We start from the raw sequence: 21,548 nt of genomic DNA, 5'->3' as shown, positions 1-21,548 counted from the left end.
TTTACACATTAAGAGAGATGCAGAGCTGTTTCAAAAGTTTCAGATTTATTAAAGCTTTCACTTACGCGCTCCTTGAGGACAAACCGGTGTTAGCTAGCCATTAGTTATGGAGGTGTGTAGCAATGCCAGTTGGGAGGAGCTTTATGCCATCCTTGAACATTTTGCAGTTGCTGAGTTGCTGTCTATGAAGTTTATTCAGTGCATTTCCAAAAGGCAAAAAATATCTCCTCTACCCATTAACTATGGCCCCGTTCACTGTATGCAAGAGAAATGATTCCTTTGTTAGCAAATGTTAGCAAATGTATCTTCTGACAGCCTTTAAAAAAAAAAAAGGAAAAAATATCTTTTTTTTTTTTCTCTGAGTAACAAGGAGCAAACCAAACAGGATAAATATGCTCATCTGAATGGCTGACTGCTTCAGATCAGTAGCATTACTGTACAGAAAAAGGTGCTCATGCATGAGGACAGACTAAAAAGCTGGGTTCCCAGACAACTGTATGCTCTCTGTATTTCCCTTATCAGACAGGGGATCTGGCTCGTGAATAATCAGTTGGGCAAAAATTTCATGTTCTTATTCAGTCCAAGATCCAGTGAAGGCCTAAGGCAGCTTCAGCTTAACACAAGAACCTTAAATTGAAAGTAGGTACCAAAGCTTTGAAGGTTAGTACTTGCCGCAACACAGCAAAAGTTGCTTCTGGCAAAGCCGGAGGGAATGCCCAAACCCAGAAGCACAGCTCGAATTTTCCCACCTCGAGAGGCCCTAGGCTCCTCCAGCTGCCCTGCAGGCATTGGATGCTCAGCTCTGCCCTTGCTGAGGTGAGATGCAGAGCTCCTGCAGCAGCCTCCTTTGGCAGTAAGGAGCAGCTATAGCAAGATGAGTGCGGATGTCTCCCCTGGAGCCAAGCCAAGCCTGCAGGGGCTGAGATCAGCACCAAATATGGGGGGTGCCCTAATCCAACTCTAAGAAATGCTGTGCTGCTGTCACACTGCTGTTGCTCCAAAAGGAAGCTGTCAGCTTTGCCAGCTTGGGGGTTCAAACTCTATTATCCCAAAACTGCACTTTGGTCCTTCCCTGATGCTCCTGGGAATGACTGCTAAAATTTGAAAGGAGACCTTGTGAGTACACAAGGATGGTGTCATGTTGTGGAAATGTCTTTAATTTTTTCTTCGTCCAAATATGAATAATCACTCAGAGTATCTTCTTTCAAAAGCAGTATTTATTTTTTCATCAAGGTAAGACACATTACATACTGCACCAAGTAAAAAGCACTGCTAGAAAAGCTGCATTTAACTGAGATAAAAAAAATATACATAGATTGCACTTGAGAAAGTAGGCTCTATCCCAGAAGAATATAGTAAATAAAAAGCTGATGAGTGGTTTGAAATTAGGACTCTTTCTGAATTGCCTTTGAAAATGTTTTTGTTTTTGGGGGGTTTCCAATTCCACAAATAAAACTGAACCAGATTAGGTTTTCTTAACATCTTTGCTCTTTAAGTATGTAAACAACATAACAATTATACAAAGACAAAAGAGGGAAAAAAGTATGAAGATACACCTTTGCAATTTCTGCTAATAAATAAAAAGGAAAAACTTAGCTGTTTTTTGGTTTCACCAGGGTCACTGCATCTCGGGGTTTGGGTTTTGGGGAGTTTTTCTTATTTCTCACGTATGTTATCATCCCCACACTGCCACACAAAGCCCATCCTTGACCCTCCTGCACTGGCTGGGAGCATGGTGTCTGTATGGCAGCAGGAAGCACTGAATAGTTCCATTAATTAATAAGTGTCCCAGGAGTAATACTTTAAACTTTGTGACAAGCTTAGCTTACATTTAAGAAGGCAAACCTATCATTAAGCAAGAGGATGTTTTTTTACTTTGCGTCTGAATTTTTCTGTTGGACCCTGGCACTCACTGCTGCCTTTTTCTGACTCAGCTGAATTCTCAGCTGTTCAGTCTTTAAAAGTAGTATTCATACTATCTACCTCTGTGTATCCCACTTAGATATCCAAATCAAATCTCTAATCTTTCTATATAGTCAAAGGAGAGAAAGGAATGCTCCCAAACTGTGTGATTTCAACCTTTGGACCAAGGCACACTATGGGAGAGCCTCTCCCAGCTGCCTCTAGGGGTAACTCAGGCTCCCAGCCAAGGCTGGAATCCTCTGATCAGGAGGCACAAGTGCCCCTCACAACCCGTGGCTGTTGGGGTGGGACTGGGCAAGCAGGCGGTGCTGCGTGGCACACACCTGGTGCAGCACCGCCTGCTGCCCAGTTCCCTTGGAGGGTGGGAAATCAAAGGACTACTTTGTGTATCCTGCAGCCAATGCTAACTATGAAATCAGAGTGCTTAGGCATGATTCAGACAGAGAGAAAAACAGGAGTTCAGTATCTCAGAAACAATCCGTACTGCCAAGGTCTTGCATGCAAATTTTTTCCAAACTTAGCTAAAACTTATGGAAGGGCTGGGTCAATCTTGTTATTAAGCTAGAGACAGAAAAAGAATGAGATGTTCTTTAAATAGTCCTGAACTACAAAATGAAGGTGGTAATCTTTGGTTACAGGGCTGTTCTTTAAATGTGAATTGCTTTGAAAAATGATGAATCACTTCCCAAGTAAGCATTCAGGAGCATTTTTAAACAGACATCTGGGAGCCAGAGAGGAAAAATTAATATAAATAATAAAACCCCCACACTTTCTGAATCTCCAAGGTTAAAGTACAGGAAAGAAAGTAACACAACATTTCTAAGGGACCTTTCAGCAAAGTTTTGCTAAAATTATAAAAAAGCACTTACAAAACACTTGAGCTGATGAAGAGGGAAAATGAGAACATTAGGGTGCTTTTGTAACAAACCTGTGGAGTACTAAAACATACTGGTTTGAAGGCCTTATATTTTATAGCACATGCCATTTTCCACAAATTATAATGCATTATTGTCAACCTACTTCACTCTTTCAGAGAGACAGACAAGAGCCAACACAGACAAGATGATTTGATGCAGCCTATGTCTATTGTAAAACATAAAACCTCAGCCATTAAATGTGCCACCCTATTCCCTCTGTTACATTCATGATCAAAACTCCAATTCTTAAAACTGCGTGCTTTTTACACTTTTGGAGCAGCATTTGAAAATCCTTAAAGCTAGTTTGGCAGGATCATTTTTGTTTTTCATCTAGAGCACTTTTGTAATAGTTTAAAAGACATAGGAAGCTATGCTGTAGCTTTTAAAGTGCTAATTTTATTATGAGGTGGTATTTAGTAATATTCTTCTGAAAGTTAATAAATGATGCGCATTTTTGATGACTGACAGACATTACTTAATGAGTTAATAGACTTCAGCAAAATGCAATTAAAAAAAGAAAGAAATTCACTGTCAACACTTTAACCATGGCAATACACAGAGCTGGAATGAGACAACTAACCTCAGATAACTAAGATTAATGCATATATGGCAAAGTTAAAAACAAATAAAGAAACCCCAAACCAAATAATGATAATTAAATCTCAAACACAGTTTTGTTTCCCAGTAACACAACTGCAAAACAAATCAATATTTTCAACAAACAAGCACCCTATCTTCATCTCCTCCACAGGAAAGCACGGCACTCCTCGAACTGCTGCGAGGAGGATCCAAGGGGAGGGCTGGCTCTCCCTTCTTCCATAGAGGGGGCTCCTCTTGAGCAACTGTGGGGCCACTCTGGGCAAGGGGCCAGAATCCAGATCAGGTAGGTAGTGACCAAAATGAGTTCCAGCCCACAGGTATTTACCTGGGGAGCTGGCAGGAGCCCCCTCTTGCAGAAGCACTTGGGCGATGGCTGCCTTGCCAGCCTTGGCATCCCCTACCACCCTCAGTGTCCTGGCTTATGCAAAGCATCTACTAACTTCAGCACACGACTTGCTCGAGTACAAACAGCGAGATTTGACTTTTCTGACATGTGATTTTATGTAATGATGTATTTGAAGTATTCTATATCACTCTGTCAGGCCAGAATGCTGAGAAGTTCCCTCTGAGAGTGGGGCAAACCATTTTGCACTCCTACAGGCTCAAATTCTCTCCTCATTTATACCCACCATAAAATGCTACCTACCATCAGGAGAGCTGAGGAGGTAGAAATGGGAGCAGAATTTGAGTGTAGGAACTGGTGAGTGAAAAAGAAACAAAATTCTATTTCATTGCCAACTACCACAAAAACCTACACACCTGGTATTTAAATTCAGTGGGCACTGTGTGCCTAAAGGACTGCAATTGAGCTTTTAAAATCTCAGCCCTCAGAATCTAGCTACAGATAACCACAATCCTAAATCCTTCGATGCTGATACATAAATGTATGATATATCTGTTTAATTGCCATGACACTAATCAGCACAGCAATGATTTTTGCTAATTGCAAAGGCAGGCTAGTAGCAAATTCAAATGATTAGTGAGTAAAGGTCCTCAGAGCAATCCTGCTTGAAAGTAAATGTCCGGTAAGATGCAATTTCTGTGTCTGGTTTTTTCTTCTCTTTCTTTGTTTTTCCTTTTTTATCGGGGTGGTCTTGAACTGCAGACACAATCACAACGCTCATGGTGATCCAGCTGTATGTCTACCAAGGACATGTTGTTCCTGATTCTGCCTCTTCTTCTGGTATGCCCAGCCTCAGGGATGAACTTCAGCACCTGGGAAGATCAACAAAAATGCACTGAATTAGCAAACGCTGTTGGAGATCTGAGTATGAGAACGTTGGGGCCCCAAGGGCACCAACAGCCTTAATAACCCTGACCATCATTAATTTGGACACATTTTTGTTTTATTTCCAGCTTTTTCTTCTCACACTTTGACATCCTGCTGTATTGTTTGTCCTGGAGCTTGGACAGACTGTATTTTTTCCTACGCCAGGTATCTTTGTATCATGCAGTTTCCTAACCATGTCCAGAGCTGGTCTTTTGCATGCGAACTATCAAGCAGGTTTCCTTTGGCTCATTTTTGCAGTCCCATTCCTATTTGAGTTGCCCTGTCCCTCCTCTCCCTTGCAGAATATTTCTGCTCTTAAGACAAGGAACATTTTTTTACACAATTTGAAATTAGAATTGGTCCAAAAGTTAAATACTTGTGAAGGGCAGAAGGAGATGAAGGAGCTTGCATAAAATATGCGTCAGATACCATCAAGTTTCGGTGGAATCTGAGTTTTGTTGGCTTACCTTAAAAATCTCTGCCTCAACCTAAATGATTTCTGAAGAATTTAATGTGAATATGTCAAGCAAACAAGAAAACAAAATTACTTCCTAGGGAAGTCTGCATCTTAATAGACACTTCTGAAAAAATTCCATCTAGGGAAGATGATCTCAAGACCCCTAGGAAGTCAGTTGTAGGTTGTGAAAAGGAGCTAGCTTGGCCAAGTGACTGACAGATCAGCTGGATTTCTCTTGCTTGTTCAAAGATGGAGAGATGTCTGATAAGTTCATGTCCTCCCAAAGCCAGTGGCCAGCTGGGAAGTGGGACCTAAATGTCTGTAACACCTCAGCCACTGAAGCACCCACGTTTCTGCCCTAACAGATCATACTGGTTTATAACTAATAGATCACTCTGTTACTCAACAATCCGTTGGTTTTTTTCCTTTTTACAAAGCAGTTTCTTTATTTTGATGTCATAACACCATACAGAGTTGAGATGGTTTTGGAAATGACAGGGAGTAAGAGGCTGTGTTCCAGATCAACAGACTATTAGCATTTTCAATAGAATTAGAAAGCCCCAGAAAGCAAATGTGAAGTACTTGCAAAAGAACAACCAGAGATGCTGTGTAGGGTGGGTGGGGAAGGGCAGGCAGGTTAGCAGGTCTCAGGACACGACCATTTGTTCTCTTAGCCTCTGCTTGAGCCTAGAAAAGCCATGAGATATAACAAAAGTGATAAGCACTGAACACAGTCTATTATTTTGTTCTCTGTTTTGTGATGAAATTTATATTTAGCCTATATAATACTGAAAGGAAGGACTGTGCCTAAGCAAGTTACAGACATGCTGCTGTACTGTGTTGGGAAAACAGAATTATTTTGCCCTGTTACAAATGCAGAAACATAATTTTACTTTTTTTTTTTTTAGCAACAAAAATATAGTATCTTTGAATTGATTTCAAACATTCATTGCATCCATATATGCAATAAATCCTGATGGACACTAGAACAACTTGCTGTATCACACTGTCATCCCAAGCACAAGGGAACTGAACCCAATCAGGTTGCTGCAATTATTACAGAGCTAAAAATAGAGCACAACTTCAAATCTGCTTTTTCAAGGAAAACGTACTTTAAAAATCAAGTACAGATACTGACACTGAACCCATGATAAATTCCTTATTTAAAGAAGTCTTCCAGCAAATTATGACCAATCCAGATGACTGGCAGTTTGCAAAATCATAGGGTAGGTAGATCTGATTTTTTCCAGCTGAGAGCAAATCAAAGTATGCAATGGGATGAGAGCAAAGATGTGGACTGTATTTAAGTTAACAGACCATCTGACAGCTTGGGGACTTTCTCTGCGTTTTTTATCAAGAAGCATTAGCACAGTATATAGGCTTTGCTGATAAGAAAATGAGCTGTCAGGCACTTCCTCAGACAAGACAGGAAAACAGTGATTGAACACTGAAATTATCAAATCATAGAGTCCTTTAGGTGGGAAAAGACCTCTGAGATCATTGGGTCCAACCCTCATCCCAGCACCGGCAAGTCAACCACTAACTTCTGTCCCCTAATGCCACATCTCACATGCTTTTTGAATACTTCCAGGAATAGCAACTCTTCCACTTCCCTGGGCAGCCTGTTTCAATGTTTGACCATTGTTGCAGTTAAGAAAATTTCCCTTATATCCAGTCTAAACCTCCCCTGGTGCAACTTGAGGCCATGTCCTCTTGTTCTGACACTTGTTATCTGAGAGAAGAGGTGCACCTCACCTGCTACAGCCTCCTTCAGGCGCTTGGAGAGAGTGATAAGGTTCCCACGGAGCCTCTTTTGCTCCAGTCTAAACACTCTGAGCTCCCTCAGACTTGAGACTTGTGCTCTAGACCCTTCTCCAGCTCCGTTCTCCTTCCCTGGATTGCAGCTGTGGCCTCAGCAGTGCTGGGTACAGGGGGACGGTCACTGCCCTGCTCCTGCTGGCCACAGCCTGGCTGATCCAGGTCAGGATGCCATCGGCCTTCTGGGCCACTTGGGCACACTGGATCATGTTCAGCTGCTGTCAACCAGCACCCCCAGGTCCTGTTCTGCCAGGCAGCTTCCCAGGCACGTTGCCACATCCTGTAGAATTGCCTGGGGCTGCTGTGACCCAAGCGCAGGACCCAGCACTTGGCCTTGTTGAACCTCACACAAGTGGTCTCAGATTCAGCCTGTCCAGATCCCACTCCAGAGCTACTTTAATAGCTGATCACAGAGCTGATATTCAAAGCTCCCGGTCTCACTCCCACCTAACAGTTTTATTTTCATCTAAGTACAAGGGAATTGAAAAGAATCTGGAAATAAGGCCATTTCTGGTGACCACAGTAGAAGGAAGACAACCCTCTATTCTGCAAATAGCTGCTGCTTATTTATCACATAGTCATGTCCTTAAAACTGAGGAACTACTGAATTAATGAGAACAGCTCAAATAAATTCTGTTCAGGACACTTTATCACTCATTTTTCATTTTTTCATGGGATCAGTAGCTGTAAGAAAATATGGATATGACAGGTCTAGAATGGTCAAAAGGCTTGTTTTTGGTGGTTTTTTTGTTGGTTTTTTTTTTTGGATTTTTTTGAGGGTTTTTTTGGGTTTTTTTTTTTAGGGGTGAAAAGGAACAACCTTGTAGTTTTCAAATTAAAGGATCAGTGTCTGTCACTTCTCACCCAATTGCAGTGCCTCAGCTACTCAGATCATTGCCTCACAAAGAGCATGTAACTACAGTCATGTCCCTCTCAGCAAACACTGAGTAAATTATGGTCATCAAACTATTAAATAATTAAAATAGAATGAAGACAGATTATTCTGCTTTTGAGCTGGATTTGGTGCTCATAGGTAATACAAGAAAAAGGGCAGTAGGGCATTTTCTGTGCAGACAGCCCCATAGCAGCACACCAATATGCTGGATGGCAATTTACTTTGTAGATGTGCCTGAGCATCTATCTGAGAAGTTCCAAGGTAAGATGACTGTAGCTACCACGTAACTTTCTTTGGGGGCAGTGATCTAGGAAATACAAAGAAAATGCTTACATGTGTTTCCCTACCAGCAATCTTGCTCATTGATCATGTATTGGATTTGGATGCCAGTTTCTGAAAGCCTCTTTAAATGAGATCAAAGCCATGACAAAAACCAGGATCTGGAAGCTGAAGCCAGAAAATCTTCAAGTGGAATTAGGGCACACACCACCTGGACAGCCCTCCAGGGAACTGGGGGGTTTCCAGCCTGTTTGAGGATTGCCTTTCCAGGAGGTGTATGGGCTGTGCTCTGGGGGCAGCAGGTGCTCTCCTGTTGCCTGTGGAGCACAGCAAGTCAGGGCTGATGGCCCCTCTCATCTCAGCAGGTCTGTAAGAACACTTAAGAACTCTTAACATGTGGGGCTGAGGACAGCAGAGTGGCAGTGACTGCCAGGAAAAGGACCCAGCTGGAGAGAACTAGTTCACCCTGATCCATCCATGGCATGTCTCCAGTAGAAGCTGGAATAAAGCAGCAACTCCAGAGCATGATACACCTGAAACACCCACCTCTGGCAGGGCTAGCTCTGGGATCTAGGAAAGGAGCCCAAAGCTTGGACTCAAAGTGTTAGATGGGTAGAGGCAGATGAGGTGAGCCATCCCTTCAGCATTTGCTGATGATCCTAGCCAGGTATCACTGACCCTTGCAGTCAGGCAACATTTAGCCAGGACAGTCCATGATGGCTGATTTCTGTTTTATTAAAAAGCAAATAGGGATAGCAAACACAGTCAAAATTTAAAAAAAATTCCCCACAGGCATTTTTGACTTATCATTTACTTATTAGTAACAGCAGTAACATTGTTTTTTTAAATTCTTGACCAGTATTTTAAGCACCAACATAAAAATGAAGCCTCACTCAAAAATCAGCTTTTTTTTTCTTTCTGATTAGCTTAAGAAGCCTACAGAAAATCAATAATATGACTATGGCTTACCCAATATCTAATTAGCTTCATATTCTTGTGACAGAGGATGGTGAGCAACTCTGGATGCTATTTTAGATAGTGAAATTTGTACTTTGCAGAACTTATTTTAAAATTCTGCTATGCAGCATTATCTAATCTCCTTCTGCACATCTAAAAATAACACCATTCTAGCATGAAAACCAAATTATATTTGTCTGAGATTCATGAAAGAGGAAGCATCAGAAGTGCAAAACATTCAACACAGATCCAAGTTCTGATAGACATAAAAAATCTTACCCTGCAATGTTTGAAAGTTATCTAATCCAAAGGTCACATATGGTTTAGCTGTGCTCTGAGTATAAGAAGCCAAGCATTATGGGAATGTGGTTCATAATTTGACACAAGGACCTTTACTCTAGTAGGAACATAGCCTAAACCAATGACATAGACCCAAAGATGTATTCTTTCTTACCAGAGATAAATACAGGGTATTGGGGACAATAAAAATGAGTTGGCCTGCTGATCACTGGTAGCAGGCAAACTAAGGGATTATTAAATATAGATGGGATTATTGTTTCTATTTTTTTATTTGTATGCATAAGAGACACCTGGTTTTAATACAACAAACATGGGAAAAATTAATTGGTTTAAAACTCAAGTACTTGAAGCACTCACTAAAGCTATGATGTTTTTGACATATATGACATCAACAAGACCCTCACTTTTTCTGCTCTTGTCAGGAATTATGTGTGCATTATGCTACAGCTGTTGTTCTCTCACTGACTAGACACAGGTGTTCCTCCTTCACAAACTGCCTCTCTGTCCTGACATGTCACAGGATGTCTCACTTAACTTCCAGATGTCAACCAAAGAAGTTAATTTTTCATCCAGTTCAAAATGAACCTTTTTCTCTCACTGCACTTCTGTGTTCTCTCTGCTCATCCCGTGACCTAGCAGTAATTTCTGACTCAATATTTTTCTTGTACTTGCATTCCAAATAAATCCCATTGCTGCTTCTTGTACAATATTCCATGAATTAAGTCTTTTGTCAGGCTAATTCTATGCCTTTATTACCATAACAACCTTTTATATGTACTATCAACTCCAGGACATACAACAATCAGACCATATTCCTTGCACACCACTTTGATGATTCTAGCTCTTTTTAATCCCTTAGCAAATTTCCTTTGTTCTGTCAGCAGCATTTGGATCATTTTTTGACCAGTTTTCTTATGTTTCCCTGTGTAAGGATAGGCTGAGAATTATTGGCCTCTCTCTCAAGTGCCTCCTTGAGGTTTGCTTCTCATTTCTCCAAAAAATGAAAGAAGAAAAAAGCCCCGACAGCATCAAATTGTATTAGTTATATTTCTTAACTCCACTGCAGTAAGTTTGTCTCACTGAAGTTCTACTTTTTAATTCTCTACTGTGCTCCTGTGTTCTTTTCTCCTGTATAATATTCCCTCTGTCTTATTTTCCCTTTGCACTGTTTGGTTCAGTTGAAGCTGTTTTTATGCCCCAGCAAGTTGTGTCAAGATATAGTACTGTGTGCTCTGGGGTACCTACTGCCTCTCAAGGCAACCAAAGGTTATGAAATTGCCACCCTAACACTGATCAAAACCTTCTCTCTGACAATTAACTGAATCTACGTCCTGTGAAGGCACCAGACAAGCTGCAGTCAATATCAAACTTGAATTGAGGCATAATGCTTCAAAAAGGGGTGGGGGAAGAATCACCTTATAGACAGTCGACAACACATCAGGCTTTACAGGAGAGACAAATAAGTAGGTAAAAACTGCAATCAGCTATCACCACTTTTCTTTTTTTCCTTTTATGTCCCTTAGGTGCACAGCTCAGCACTGTGTTTGCAGAGGTTTATACATTCTGACAAATTCTGGTTGCTACCTTAAGAGCACTTATTCCCCAGGGAAACTCATTTCACATCTCATCAGTTACAGCAATGAGATGGGGAAACTGATTTCTTGTTTCTCTGAGATATGTGCATGCAGCTGGATGGCACAGCCATAGCTGATCTGAGTCCTGGCCTGAGTTCCCCCACACCTTCTCTGTGCTGAGTAATCTCCAAGTTTAGAGCTTGTGCCTCTTTAAAGAGAAGCTCCAGGAATTTTTAAGGAAATGAACTGCAATGGGAAGCACACGTTTATACCAGGTCTGCTTTAGACAGACAGCTGTAGGGCTGAGCTTTGATTAAGGTGTGCTGAGTCCACTTCCATGTACTGCTTTGTCCTTCCCTTGCACAGAGCATTGCAACGTAACTCAGTATTGCCCACGGCAGACTATGCCTGAGAGACATTTTCAGACACCGCCAGGACTTGGTCTGTTCGGTTTGAAGGGTTCGTGACACTATGTGGGAAGTCATGAGTATTTGTCCAGAGTATTTGCTCTGCTCCAAAGCAAACCCAGAAGCCATGGAAAACCACACAGCATCACAAGACTCCTGCAAGGGAAAAAAAAAATCCAACCCCACCAATAAAACTATCTGTTTACCCAAGTTATGACCCCATTCATTTCTCAAAACAGCTGAGTATTTTGGTAAAGTCAGGGCAAACTTCCAGACTATAAAGAAGACCGAAGATCTCATGATTAACATCTCCCAGGGCAATAAAGAAAAAGCCACCCCTTATTGTGGCCATCTCATGTTCTCATTTTCCCTGCTTTTGCATCACTTCCTATAGTCAGACATGACAGAAAAGAGCTGTACATTCCATTCAGGAAACTGGAGCAGCACTCTCCAGCTTGGGAAAATTAAAGGCTCCACATGACAGCTATTGGTGCTGAGAGGCCAGGCTAGGAGAGAGCGCTCAGTGATTACACCGGGAGGCTTTGAACAGGAACTGAGAGGGAACTAAAAAGCATTAAGAGCATAAGGAGAAGATAACCTTGACATCTCTCTGGACTAGAAGCCTCTCTTTCAAGAAACACCCTGGACTTTAAGGTCCCCACAGCTACCAACATGCAGCTACTCTAGCACTGGCTACAAAGCCAAAAAGGAGCCTATTGCTTCTGGAAAATTTTCCTGTCTTTCTCATATAGAAATACTGGGTAGCTCAGAAATGCCAGGGAACTTTTAAGTGATCTCCAGAGACAGTTTTACGTTTTGAGGACAAGCATATCCATGTGCAGGACACAAAGCTCTTGCAGGTTCAGGAGCTCAGCAGAAGAAGATCCAGGATAGGGAAAATCAGTTCGGCAAGAGAAGGGGTCTGGGGTCTGCAGGACTCAGTTCCAGCGACTTCAAACACCTTCTTTGCTCCATCACCTACTATTTCCTTCTTGTGTCTTCTGTAAATCAAATTAACTGAGACTTGTGTTTGAATCTGGCTTATGTCCTCTGGCAGTAGAAGGCTGAGCTTTTTAACCAAATTAATGGTACTGGGGTTTTCATAAAGTGTAAAGCTCCATCCTTCACTATGCAAGTAAAAGCTCTTTAGATAAGGTTAGTGGGTTTCAAATTGGCTTTTAAAAGGGTAAACTGGCTCTATGGTTCTAAAACTGGCATGTGGAGAGGCCTCTCCTCAGTGCCTTTTCCACCTGGTATTTAAGTAAAATTAAAGTGTCAAAGGAGAATAAGAATAAAACTGATTAACTGTGTGGCTAATAATAATAATAAAGTGGAAAACATTTTGGACTAAAATTAATGGACACATCTTTAGTATGTCATACATGAATTTATCTGCATGACTTCCACTCATGTTAATGGGAGACACTTGGCTAAATATCTGCTCAGTGAGCTGTTAATTCGTCCCTAAGGGATAAAATTTAAATTTAAATTTACAAAGGCCATTTAATGTTAAAGATGAAACACTGTCTTGAATTGAATGGTTTTCAGAGTAGAAATGAGTAGGAAAATAAATTAGCAGTGATATATTTGCGTGAATGTTGAATTTCCTGAATTTAGTGATTAATTTGGGGCAGTCATAAGTCATGACATCCTGATGCTGAGCAATCCCTGGCTAGTGTGATATACTGGTATTTCAGCATTACCTGCTTCCAAACACCTGAAAAAAAGTGCTTTACAACATATTCATAATCAGCATTTTTCTTTCTATCTACTGTCAACAGTTGACCTAACTTCTGATACAGCTGTAACCCAGGATTCCTTAGTTTATATTTGACTTCTAGTTCTTTCAGAAATCTTCTGAATTATGCACAACTCATATTTAAGTGTTGAAATTCCATACAGATTTACCATGAAAAAAAAACCCAATTCCTTTTTATAATTTTAATTTAGTTTCCTTCCAGTCTCTCTCCTTTTCTTAACGAAAAGATTACTTAGGAGGGTCTAATTTTCCTTTAGCCACTATTCATTATTTCCTATCTTTCACTGTGTCCTCTCTTTAGATTTTTTTTCTAAATGAGATGATCCAAAACTTTTGAGCCACTTTCCTTAAAAATGTTTTTGATCTGTATCTTCCCCTACATCTCTCATGATGTATGCTTGCTGCTTCTATTTATTTCTTCTAGTCCTGCCTTTGTCCTTTTAGGCACCAATGGTCAAGTCCTGCACCAATTTATCCAGACCACAATATTTACTGTGTTATTACCCCTTCATCTCCATTCCTGCAGAAGACTGCCACTTGTCTTTTTCTTATCACTGCACTAAACTGTTTTCCTGAAGCTCTTCACAGTGATTCACTGCTTGACCTTTAGCCCAATTTCCACTCCTCATTTCTTCCTCCTCCCCTCACACACTCAGAGTTATATGAATAAATAGTTGAGATGTCTCATCCTAATGCTTGCTGCTTTTCTAACCTGCATTAATAAGCAGTTACAAAGACCTTCTGAAATTCCTCACAGCCTTCTCTGCTGTTCAAGTATGTTATCTCCTGTGCCACCTGTCATTTCTGCCACCTCTCTGTTCACCTCCCTCCAGAATGAACACACATGAAATAATAATCTTTGTACTGGGGGGACCCTCAGATAGCCCTTTCCCATATAGAAAATTGCTTGTCTCTTCCACCTCATTGCTCTTTATCTCTTAACCAGCTTCTAATCCATGTCTGATCTTGTCTGGCTGACTGTTTGCTCTCTGCAGGAGGTGCCAGTCCTTTTAGCATTCTTGTACAATATTGTGGTGCTGTATAAATATTTATTCATATATAAGGTATTCTGAGTTAATTTTATCAGCTCATAGTCATCTAGGTGCTTTGTACTATTAATTTTTTTTCCAATTAACTTTTTTACCACTGAGATAAGGCTTTCTGCTCTGTAATTACTAGGGTCATCCCCTGCATCTTGTTTAAAATTAAGAGAAAATATTAACTATTCTCCAGTCCTAGTATGTGGAGCGTGCAGTTATGTGTGAGAAAATATCTCTTACCTTGAAAAGAGTAACCACACTGCTCTGGCCCTCAACAACCCTCTGCTATTGCAGCCCCAGGGTCTCTCAAGATAATGCCTTAATGTTATGAGTCTACATTGCATCCAGGTTTAAAGTCCATCAAGTCCATTTTCACTTGGGCCTTAAGCCAAGTGGTAAATCAGGCTCTTACAAGAGATATGTGTCAGAAGTGAGTCAGCATGGCATGCAGCTACCCTACCTTTCAATAACTGGAAGGCAACTACCAAGTAACTTTCCTAGATATACTCACTTTAGGGAACAAATATTGCTCATGTCTTGATCTGAAAATACTGTGTTAATGGTAAGAATACAAAATGTTCTTTCATTGTGTTTTTCCTCTCTAGATGCATCCTGAATGGACTAAAATAATGGGCATTGTTCCTATGCAAAAATTTCGCCTTCCTGAAAAATTGCTGAGTGGAGAAAAAAAAAGCTAAGGCTGAATGATTCAGCTGCCTCCTATAGGTAATAAATCTAGAAGGGAAGAGAGTTTACAAGTGACTTTATTGTAATTTTGTAATTTCCAAGTGTGAGCATAAGTTTAAGAAAGAGGAAATGAAGTCAAGTACTCAAGGAACCCATGTCTCTGTGCTACTAAAAAGAGTATTTCCAGTGGTATATACATTACTTTGTATTAGTCCTTGACTGGGAAAAATCAGTCCAACATAAGGCTCATTCTTGAAACAAAGTTCACTAGGATGAGTGGTTCTCAAAGTTCACTATGGTGGCATCCACTCAGAGGTGGCAAAAGTTCTCTCCAACTTCTTCTAAGTTAGCTTACACACAAATACTGTCAACACCCCGTTCTCATACCTACATAGTCCATTAACAAGCAGCACACACAGCTCTGAGAAAAGACTTCAGAGTCCATGAAGCAACAACTACCCAAAAGAAGTAAAAAAGAAAGAATGAAAATACCTCATGATACTTTTTCACTGTTTTCCCTGACACGCAGGTGCAGGATTTCCAGTTTGGAGTGCCACAGCCGCAGTTTCCGCCGCAGCGCTGGACAAGGAGGCAGCGGGGGAAGAAAACAACGTTTGTCAGCTTCAGCTCCTCCCTTAAATTGACAGAGTAGTTCCTTGGGGTGCAGCTGTAACGCTTCACATCATCATTCAACCTGTCCAGGTCAACTGCAATGCAAAAGAAGCTTCATTAGTGAGGTTAGTGTGGGACATTCCTCTGGTTGATGCAGCTCCCCAGGCAGTCAATATCACAGAGTGATGGGGTGCTGGTTGAAAAATATGTGAACTACAGGAGTGATTTCCGAACAGATAAACATAAGCCTGCCAAATTTAAATCATTACAGGTGGCCATCCAGGCTGTCATCCTTCTCCCACTGACTGCTATAGCACAGATCACTGACTATAAAGGTGCAGGGAAGGTTTGCAGTAAAATATTGGCCTGAAAGCTGAAGATTGGTAATTTTATTTGCTTTGTCATTCCACATAGTTGGATCCTTGGGCATGAGATTCCACCTCTGACACTCTCTCCCCTTCTCTGTTTATACCTGGCTTACTTAGATGCTAAGATCTATTTTTTTTTTATTATGAGCAAAAACAAGGCCCTTCCTGTGGTCACTAAAGAAACATTTTTGGGGAGTGATTCATCCCTTCCGTGGCCAGAGCATTTAGGACAGCCTGCATGACTTTCTTCCTCAAGTTGCCTGTCTATACTGTTTATGAATAGAATTTAGATAATTCATTTTTAGATGGAGAAACCAATCTAACCAGCATTAATTTTATCTGGTAAATGTTACTATAAGAGGCATACAAATAAATACAATTAAAATTAATAGGCCCATTGAATGCCAGTAGTTGGTTGATGTTTAAATGCCTAGTATGTGAGATCTGTCATGTAAACAAGTAGTAAAGCCAGCCATAAAAATAACTTACAGACTATCAAATGTGAGTTAAATGCTGTTTCTAGCTTTGGCTTATAAAGCTAAAATAAAACCAAAACTCGCTTTTATAAATACATTTTCCACAATTGTGACACAGACAAAAGCAACAAATTTAATGGCTTCTATTTCTACAGAAATAGATTTATTTTTCCTTCCTTTTCTGTCTTCTTCTTTCTTTAGTATTCTGTCCACCAACTAAGTGTTCAAAGCTCAGTAATTCATTTAGGAGTGGGGGGCATGTGAACTTGTGTTGAGTTCAACTCCAAACAGTATTTGCTAACAGAAGTATCCACAGGAAAATAGGGATGGCTCAAATGAGAACTGAGGTAACAGTCTAGTGTTTGTGTACATATCAGATTTTCAGGGCATGTTTAACAGGTCAACATGACCTCTGAGAACACTTATGCTTGGGCTTTAATACAAATATGTGAAACCTTACAAAAAAGACACTTCATACTTTCCGTGACTCAGGCCTTGTCAACACCACTAAGTTAATTGTGGAAAAAGCTTTTGATTTGTAAACATCATGCACCTTTACATTCTAACCTGGAGATAATCACAAGGCTGATATGCAAGAGACAAGGATACATAAATATCAGAAGTGCTATTATAGAAAATCATAGCAGATTCACTTTTTTCTGACAAGGTGTTATCTCAGTCAATGGGATTTTAGCAGATAAATTGCTATTTTATAGCAATTATGATACATTTCCCCATGAAATCTCAGTGGTTCTCTCCAGAGAGCTAGCATCTCTCCAGAAGAGGTATAGATCATCCTCCTGCTATAAGCACAAAATCAATGGGACTGGTGGTATACTCATGCACTGAGAGAAAAATACACTGTGACTGTCCTTAGCCAGGACTGGCAAGTCCAGGGTATATTGATTTCTTTGTTTTAACAGATAATATTTTCTTCTCCACTGTCATTCTTCGAAGCCAACTCTTCTCACTGCAGGCTTTCAGGCTAATTCTTTCCACAAGGAAGTGTTTCCCACACCTCTAAACATTCTCACCAGGACCTTTGCCATCAGCTTTGCTAAGTGGTAAAGGAAAGCACTAGCTGGCTACTATTCACTTCAGCCAACTGATGTGACAGAAAAATCTACTAAAGGAAGAAGAGGGCTGAAAATTTGCTGCCTTCATTACTAATGAGATTGCTTGAGGGGAAAGCCCAGATCATTCACACTGACACTGCAGCAATCCAGGGGAATATCTATGAGATACTCAGATAAGCAGAAAGGTCTTATTTTAGTGATGTTGAAAATTAAAATAAGTAATCTCAAGCAGAGAATAAAAGCCTAAAAAACAATTTAAGAGACACACAAGTTATCCTCCATTAAAACTCATTTTGGAGGTAAACACCTACACTCTTCTTTACTCTGCCTCTACAGAACTGCAGCGCTTGGTGGGAATAAGGTGAGCATGCAGAGTACTCTGAACAATGTATCCTGTACTCTGGTAGCACCATGCTGACACACAAGAACAGCTCCCATTGCCTAATTAAATGCTAAACTCTAGACCACAGTTTATTGCCCCCCAACAAAAGAGCACATTTTATTGTAAAGAACTCTCTCTGCTGAAAACTTCAATATGCGTTTTTCCTGTCTTTGGATTGTTTTACTGTCTGGAGCTAGTCCATTTCCTCATCCATATAGGAATGAGATTTTACAGTACAGTCAGTTTCATGCATCACTTCACTGCTGTGACTAAAATGTAACCAAGCCTTGGTGTGATTGGTGTGAAATCCAGCTGCTTTACTTATCAAGGACTGAAACCACTGGAGTTCTTAATTTAAAACTAGAACTAAAAGGTTCTTTACACTGGATGCAAATAATTCCCAAGAGCTACTGCAGAATGTCTGCATCAGAGACAGCTTAAAAGTAAGGCAAACATAAAAGAGATGCACTGGAGCACTAAACTGGATACTTGGGGCCCAATGTTTGCCCCTTCCTTCCCTTAAATCGTCTGATTAAAACCATCCTCATTTCACATAGCTTTATGGCATGTGTTTACCTTGAAGCATTCATCAAAATATTCTGTGATTCTATGATCTTAATCAGAGGCAGACACTGAAATCAGAGATGGCAGCTAATGCCAAGTTTTATTCTGAAAAAGGGAGGCCTTAAAGATTGAGAATAAAACCTCTGTTGCTGATCACTGATTAATTTTAAAAAGACAGATGGTCTGTTAGGGTTGCTTTTAACACTTTATAAGCTTCAAATTCACACATGGTCTTAACATCATCATATCCGATCATTCTACACTTTTTTCATGCATCAGTCACAGAGCAGAGCTAAGGAGTAAGAGATGGCAGCCACCATGCCATGGCATTCCTATACCACACGTCAAAGCCATCTACAAGGCAAGGCAAGGCAAGGCAAGGAGGATTTGGGCAGCTGCAGACTGGTCAGCCTATGATAAAATTAAGGGGCAATTCCTTCTTGGAAGCAATGCCCAGGCATAAGACAGACAAGGGGGTGACTGGGAACATACAGAATAGATTTAACGAGACCAACCTCAGAACTGGTTCTGATGAGACATCTGTCTTGCTGGATGAGGTGAAAGCAGCAGAGGCATCTGCTGATTTTTGAAGGTGATGCATAGCATCCTTGCAGCCAGATTTCTGAGATATAATGGAATAGGTGGACTACAAATTCAGTAGATAACTGGAATATCTGAAACTTGATGAAAGTAGTCAGCAATTCCAAGTACAACTGGTAGCTGGTTAATATTTGTGTTCCCCACAGGGTAACACTGGGGTCAATACTGCTAAAGATCTGCAGGTAAACTAGAGGCACTGCAAAAGCCATCAAGGACATTCAGAGCAGTGCTGTATCTGACTGAAACTATGGTGTGGCTGAACTTGAGTTGGAAAATTCACAAATAAGCTGGAGAGGAACTTTTTACAAGAGCAAGTAGTGATAGGACAAGGGGATATTGCTTCATAAAAAAAAAAAAGGTAGGTTTAGATTAGATATTAGGAAGAAATTCATTACTGAGAGGCTGGTGAGACACTGGAAAAGGTTATCCAGAGAGGTTGTGGATGCCCCATTCCTGGAAGTGTTCTAGGTTGGATGGGTTTTGAGCAACCTGGTCTGGTTCAAGGAGTCTCTGTCCACAGCAAGGGCACTGGAACTGGATGATCTCTAAGTCCCTTCCAGTCCAAACCATTTTGTGATTCTATGATCTCAACAATGTAACAAAGAATATTTGGATTACCAACATAATGATATTCTTACAATTATATGGCAACAACAAATGAAATATAATTTGCCAATCTCATCTTCCACTGGTTAAATCATCTAAATGCTCTGACACTGATGAAATAATTCTCCATACCAAATTTTGACCAAACCCTGTAGCTTTTAGACTTCAACACATATGGCTGATGGTTTTGACTGTTCCACTGCACATGCTTAATGATATCACAATAAGCAATTTGTTAAATATACCTGGAAACTTGAGAGCTATCTAAATCCTTCCCATGGGAGCTAAGAAGATCTAAGATCTTGCAGTTTGCATTTACTGCAGAATCACAGCACCAAGACAAATCTCCTCAATACAGCAGCTATTATTTTAGAGGAACAAAAGATCAAGATTTCAGTAGGATTATAGCTGTTTTCATGGAACAAAGGGCAAAATATATAGGCCTATTATGGACTGGCAAACCAATTACCAGCTGTGGTACAAGTCAAGTAGCAAAAGCAGGCCAAACTATTGGACACAGCTTCACTGAAATCAATGGAAAAGAGTATCTTATTCCAGTGATAAATAACATGCTGTAAGTTTCACTAGCATTTTAAAAAAGGGTTTAATAAGAAAATTTTTCATTGCAGTGACCAACAATTACATCGCGTAACATGTGAGGGAAAATCTCATTTGTCACAGAGAGGGAAGGTAGGAATGTAGGTCTGAATTAGATTGTGAAATAAAGGAATGTGTGCAGTTTGCATGCAACAGACAACTTGGCTCCTAACTGAAGAAGGGTGAGAGAAACATTCTGGTTTTTAAGTCCAGGGAATACTTTAAATTATCAGCTATTTAAGAAAGTATTCCATGTACTTGGAATATTCAAATTTGCCATGAATGAGCAAGCATTCAGCATTTGTGATGCCTGCACTCCCTGTCTAGTGCACTGAAACTTGCTGGCAGCCATCCCAGAATCTTTCAAGGAAGAGTGCATGGACGTTTGCAGTAATTTATTGGCCACTGCTTGCAAGCCTCCAAGAAATAACATTAAAATTTTAACTTCTTGCTGGACCATTTTAAGTACGAACAATTAAAAACTATTGTTAAGGACATGGTGAAACTTGCCTGATCTTGGGAACTGATTTGGCAATGAACAGCAGAAACATTCTGTGAAGACTCATGGTCTGACCTCACTACTCTCCTTCCAGAAAGCAGTGTGGCTATGCCAGCAAGTGTTTATTTATTTAACTTGTAAAGCTGTCACTGGAGAGACATGCTATTGCAAGAATGTCCCACCTGATTAATTTCCTCTGATAGCCAAAGGCTTCTTGTGTATTATTTCCAAAAAAGAAAATTAGCTTAGAGGAAGGGGTAGTCTTGTTAATTACCTGAAGGTATCTATCTACATGTGCTCCTGCTTCCAAGGTTTATTTATGGGAAAACAAAAAAGACACTCCATTCCTTTCTAAAGACAAGCCCTTCCTTTGGGTACCAGCCCCATGACATTTGAATTTACTTCTAAGATGAGAAACAGTGATCTTGCTCTTTTTCCTTTCTTTTGTCATTTGTACGGAAACCATTTCACAAGTGGAGGACTTTTTTTTTTTTAATTAAAAATCCTTATTCAATGGGAGGTAAAAAATCAGACACAATAGCAAAACATAAATGCAAACAAGTATGTGGGAAAAGTTAAATAATGTTTAATTGATGGATGGAACTGCTTGCAACAGTATCTCGTAGAAGCTCCTCTAATACTATTAGCCAGATAAATTCATGCTTTCAGAAATTGAAACTAGGATGAAGATGCTTCCTTGAAACACATCTGAACTCTCCTCATGAGTCCCTAGAAGAACAGAAACCTGACTGTGAAGAAGTTCAACATAATTGCAAAGCATGGATGTTCACTTCTTTACCGGTGTTCTTGCCATGAACAGTATTAAATAACCCAAAAGCCAGTGGTATCTTTCTGGAGATGCTTAATATTTGTAATAACCAAATC

The 21,548-nt window shown here is 40.3% G+C and overlaps 1 protein-coding gene across 4 annotated transcripts in view; it reads right to left on the bottom strand.

Moving 5' to 3' along the window:
- Positions 1-1,137: 1,137 nt before the first annotated feature.
- PDGFD (platelet derived growth factor D) overlaps positions 1,138-21,548 on the bottom strand; it is a 138,005-nt gene continuing 117,594 nt past the window's right edge. For 2 of the 4 annotated variants that reach the window (XM_030965383.1, XM_030965538.1), the window contains 2 exons: positions 15,376-15,590; positions 1,138-4,655 (listed from right to left, as the gene is read on the bottom strand). In XM_030965383.1, the coding sequence (XP_030821243.1) occupies positions 4,521-4,655; positions 15,376-15,590 (350 nt within the window). In that variant the 3' untranslated portion in view covers positions 1,138-4,520. The remainder of the gene's footprint in view (positions 4,656-15,375; positions 15,591-21,548) is intronic. The other 2 variants (XM_030965298.1, XM_030965457.1) reach the window with 1 other exon arrangement.

The sequence above is a fragment of the Camarhynchus parvulus genome, chromosome 1, assembly GCF_901933205.1.
Source record: "Camarhynchus parvulus chromosome 1, STF_HiC, whole genome shotgun sequence".
Classification (NCBI taxonomy): Eukaryota; Metazoa; Chordata; class Aves; order Passeriformes; family Thraupidae; genus Camarhynchus; species Camarhynchus parvulus.
The sequence above is the reverse complement of the archived record's forward strand: the minus strand, read 5'-3'. Positions and strand labels throughout refer to the sequence as shown.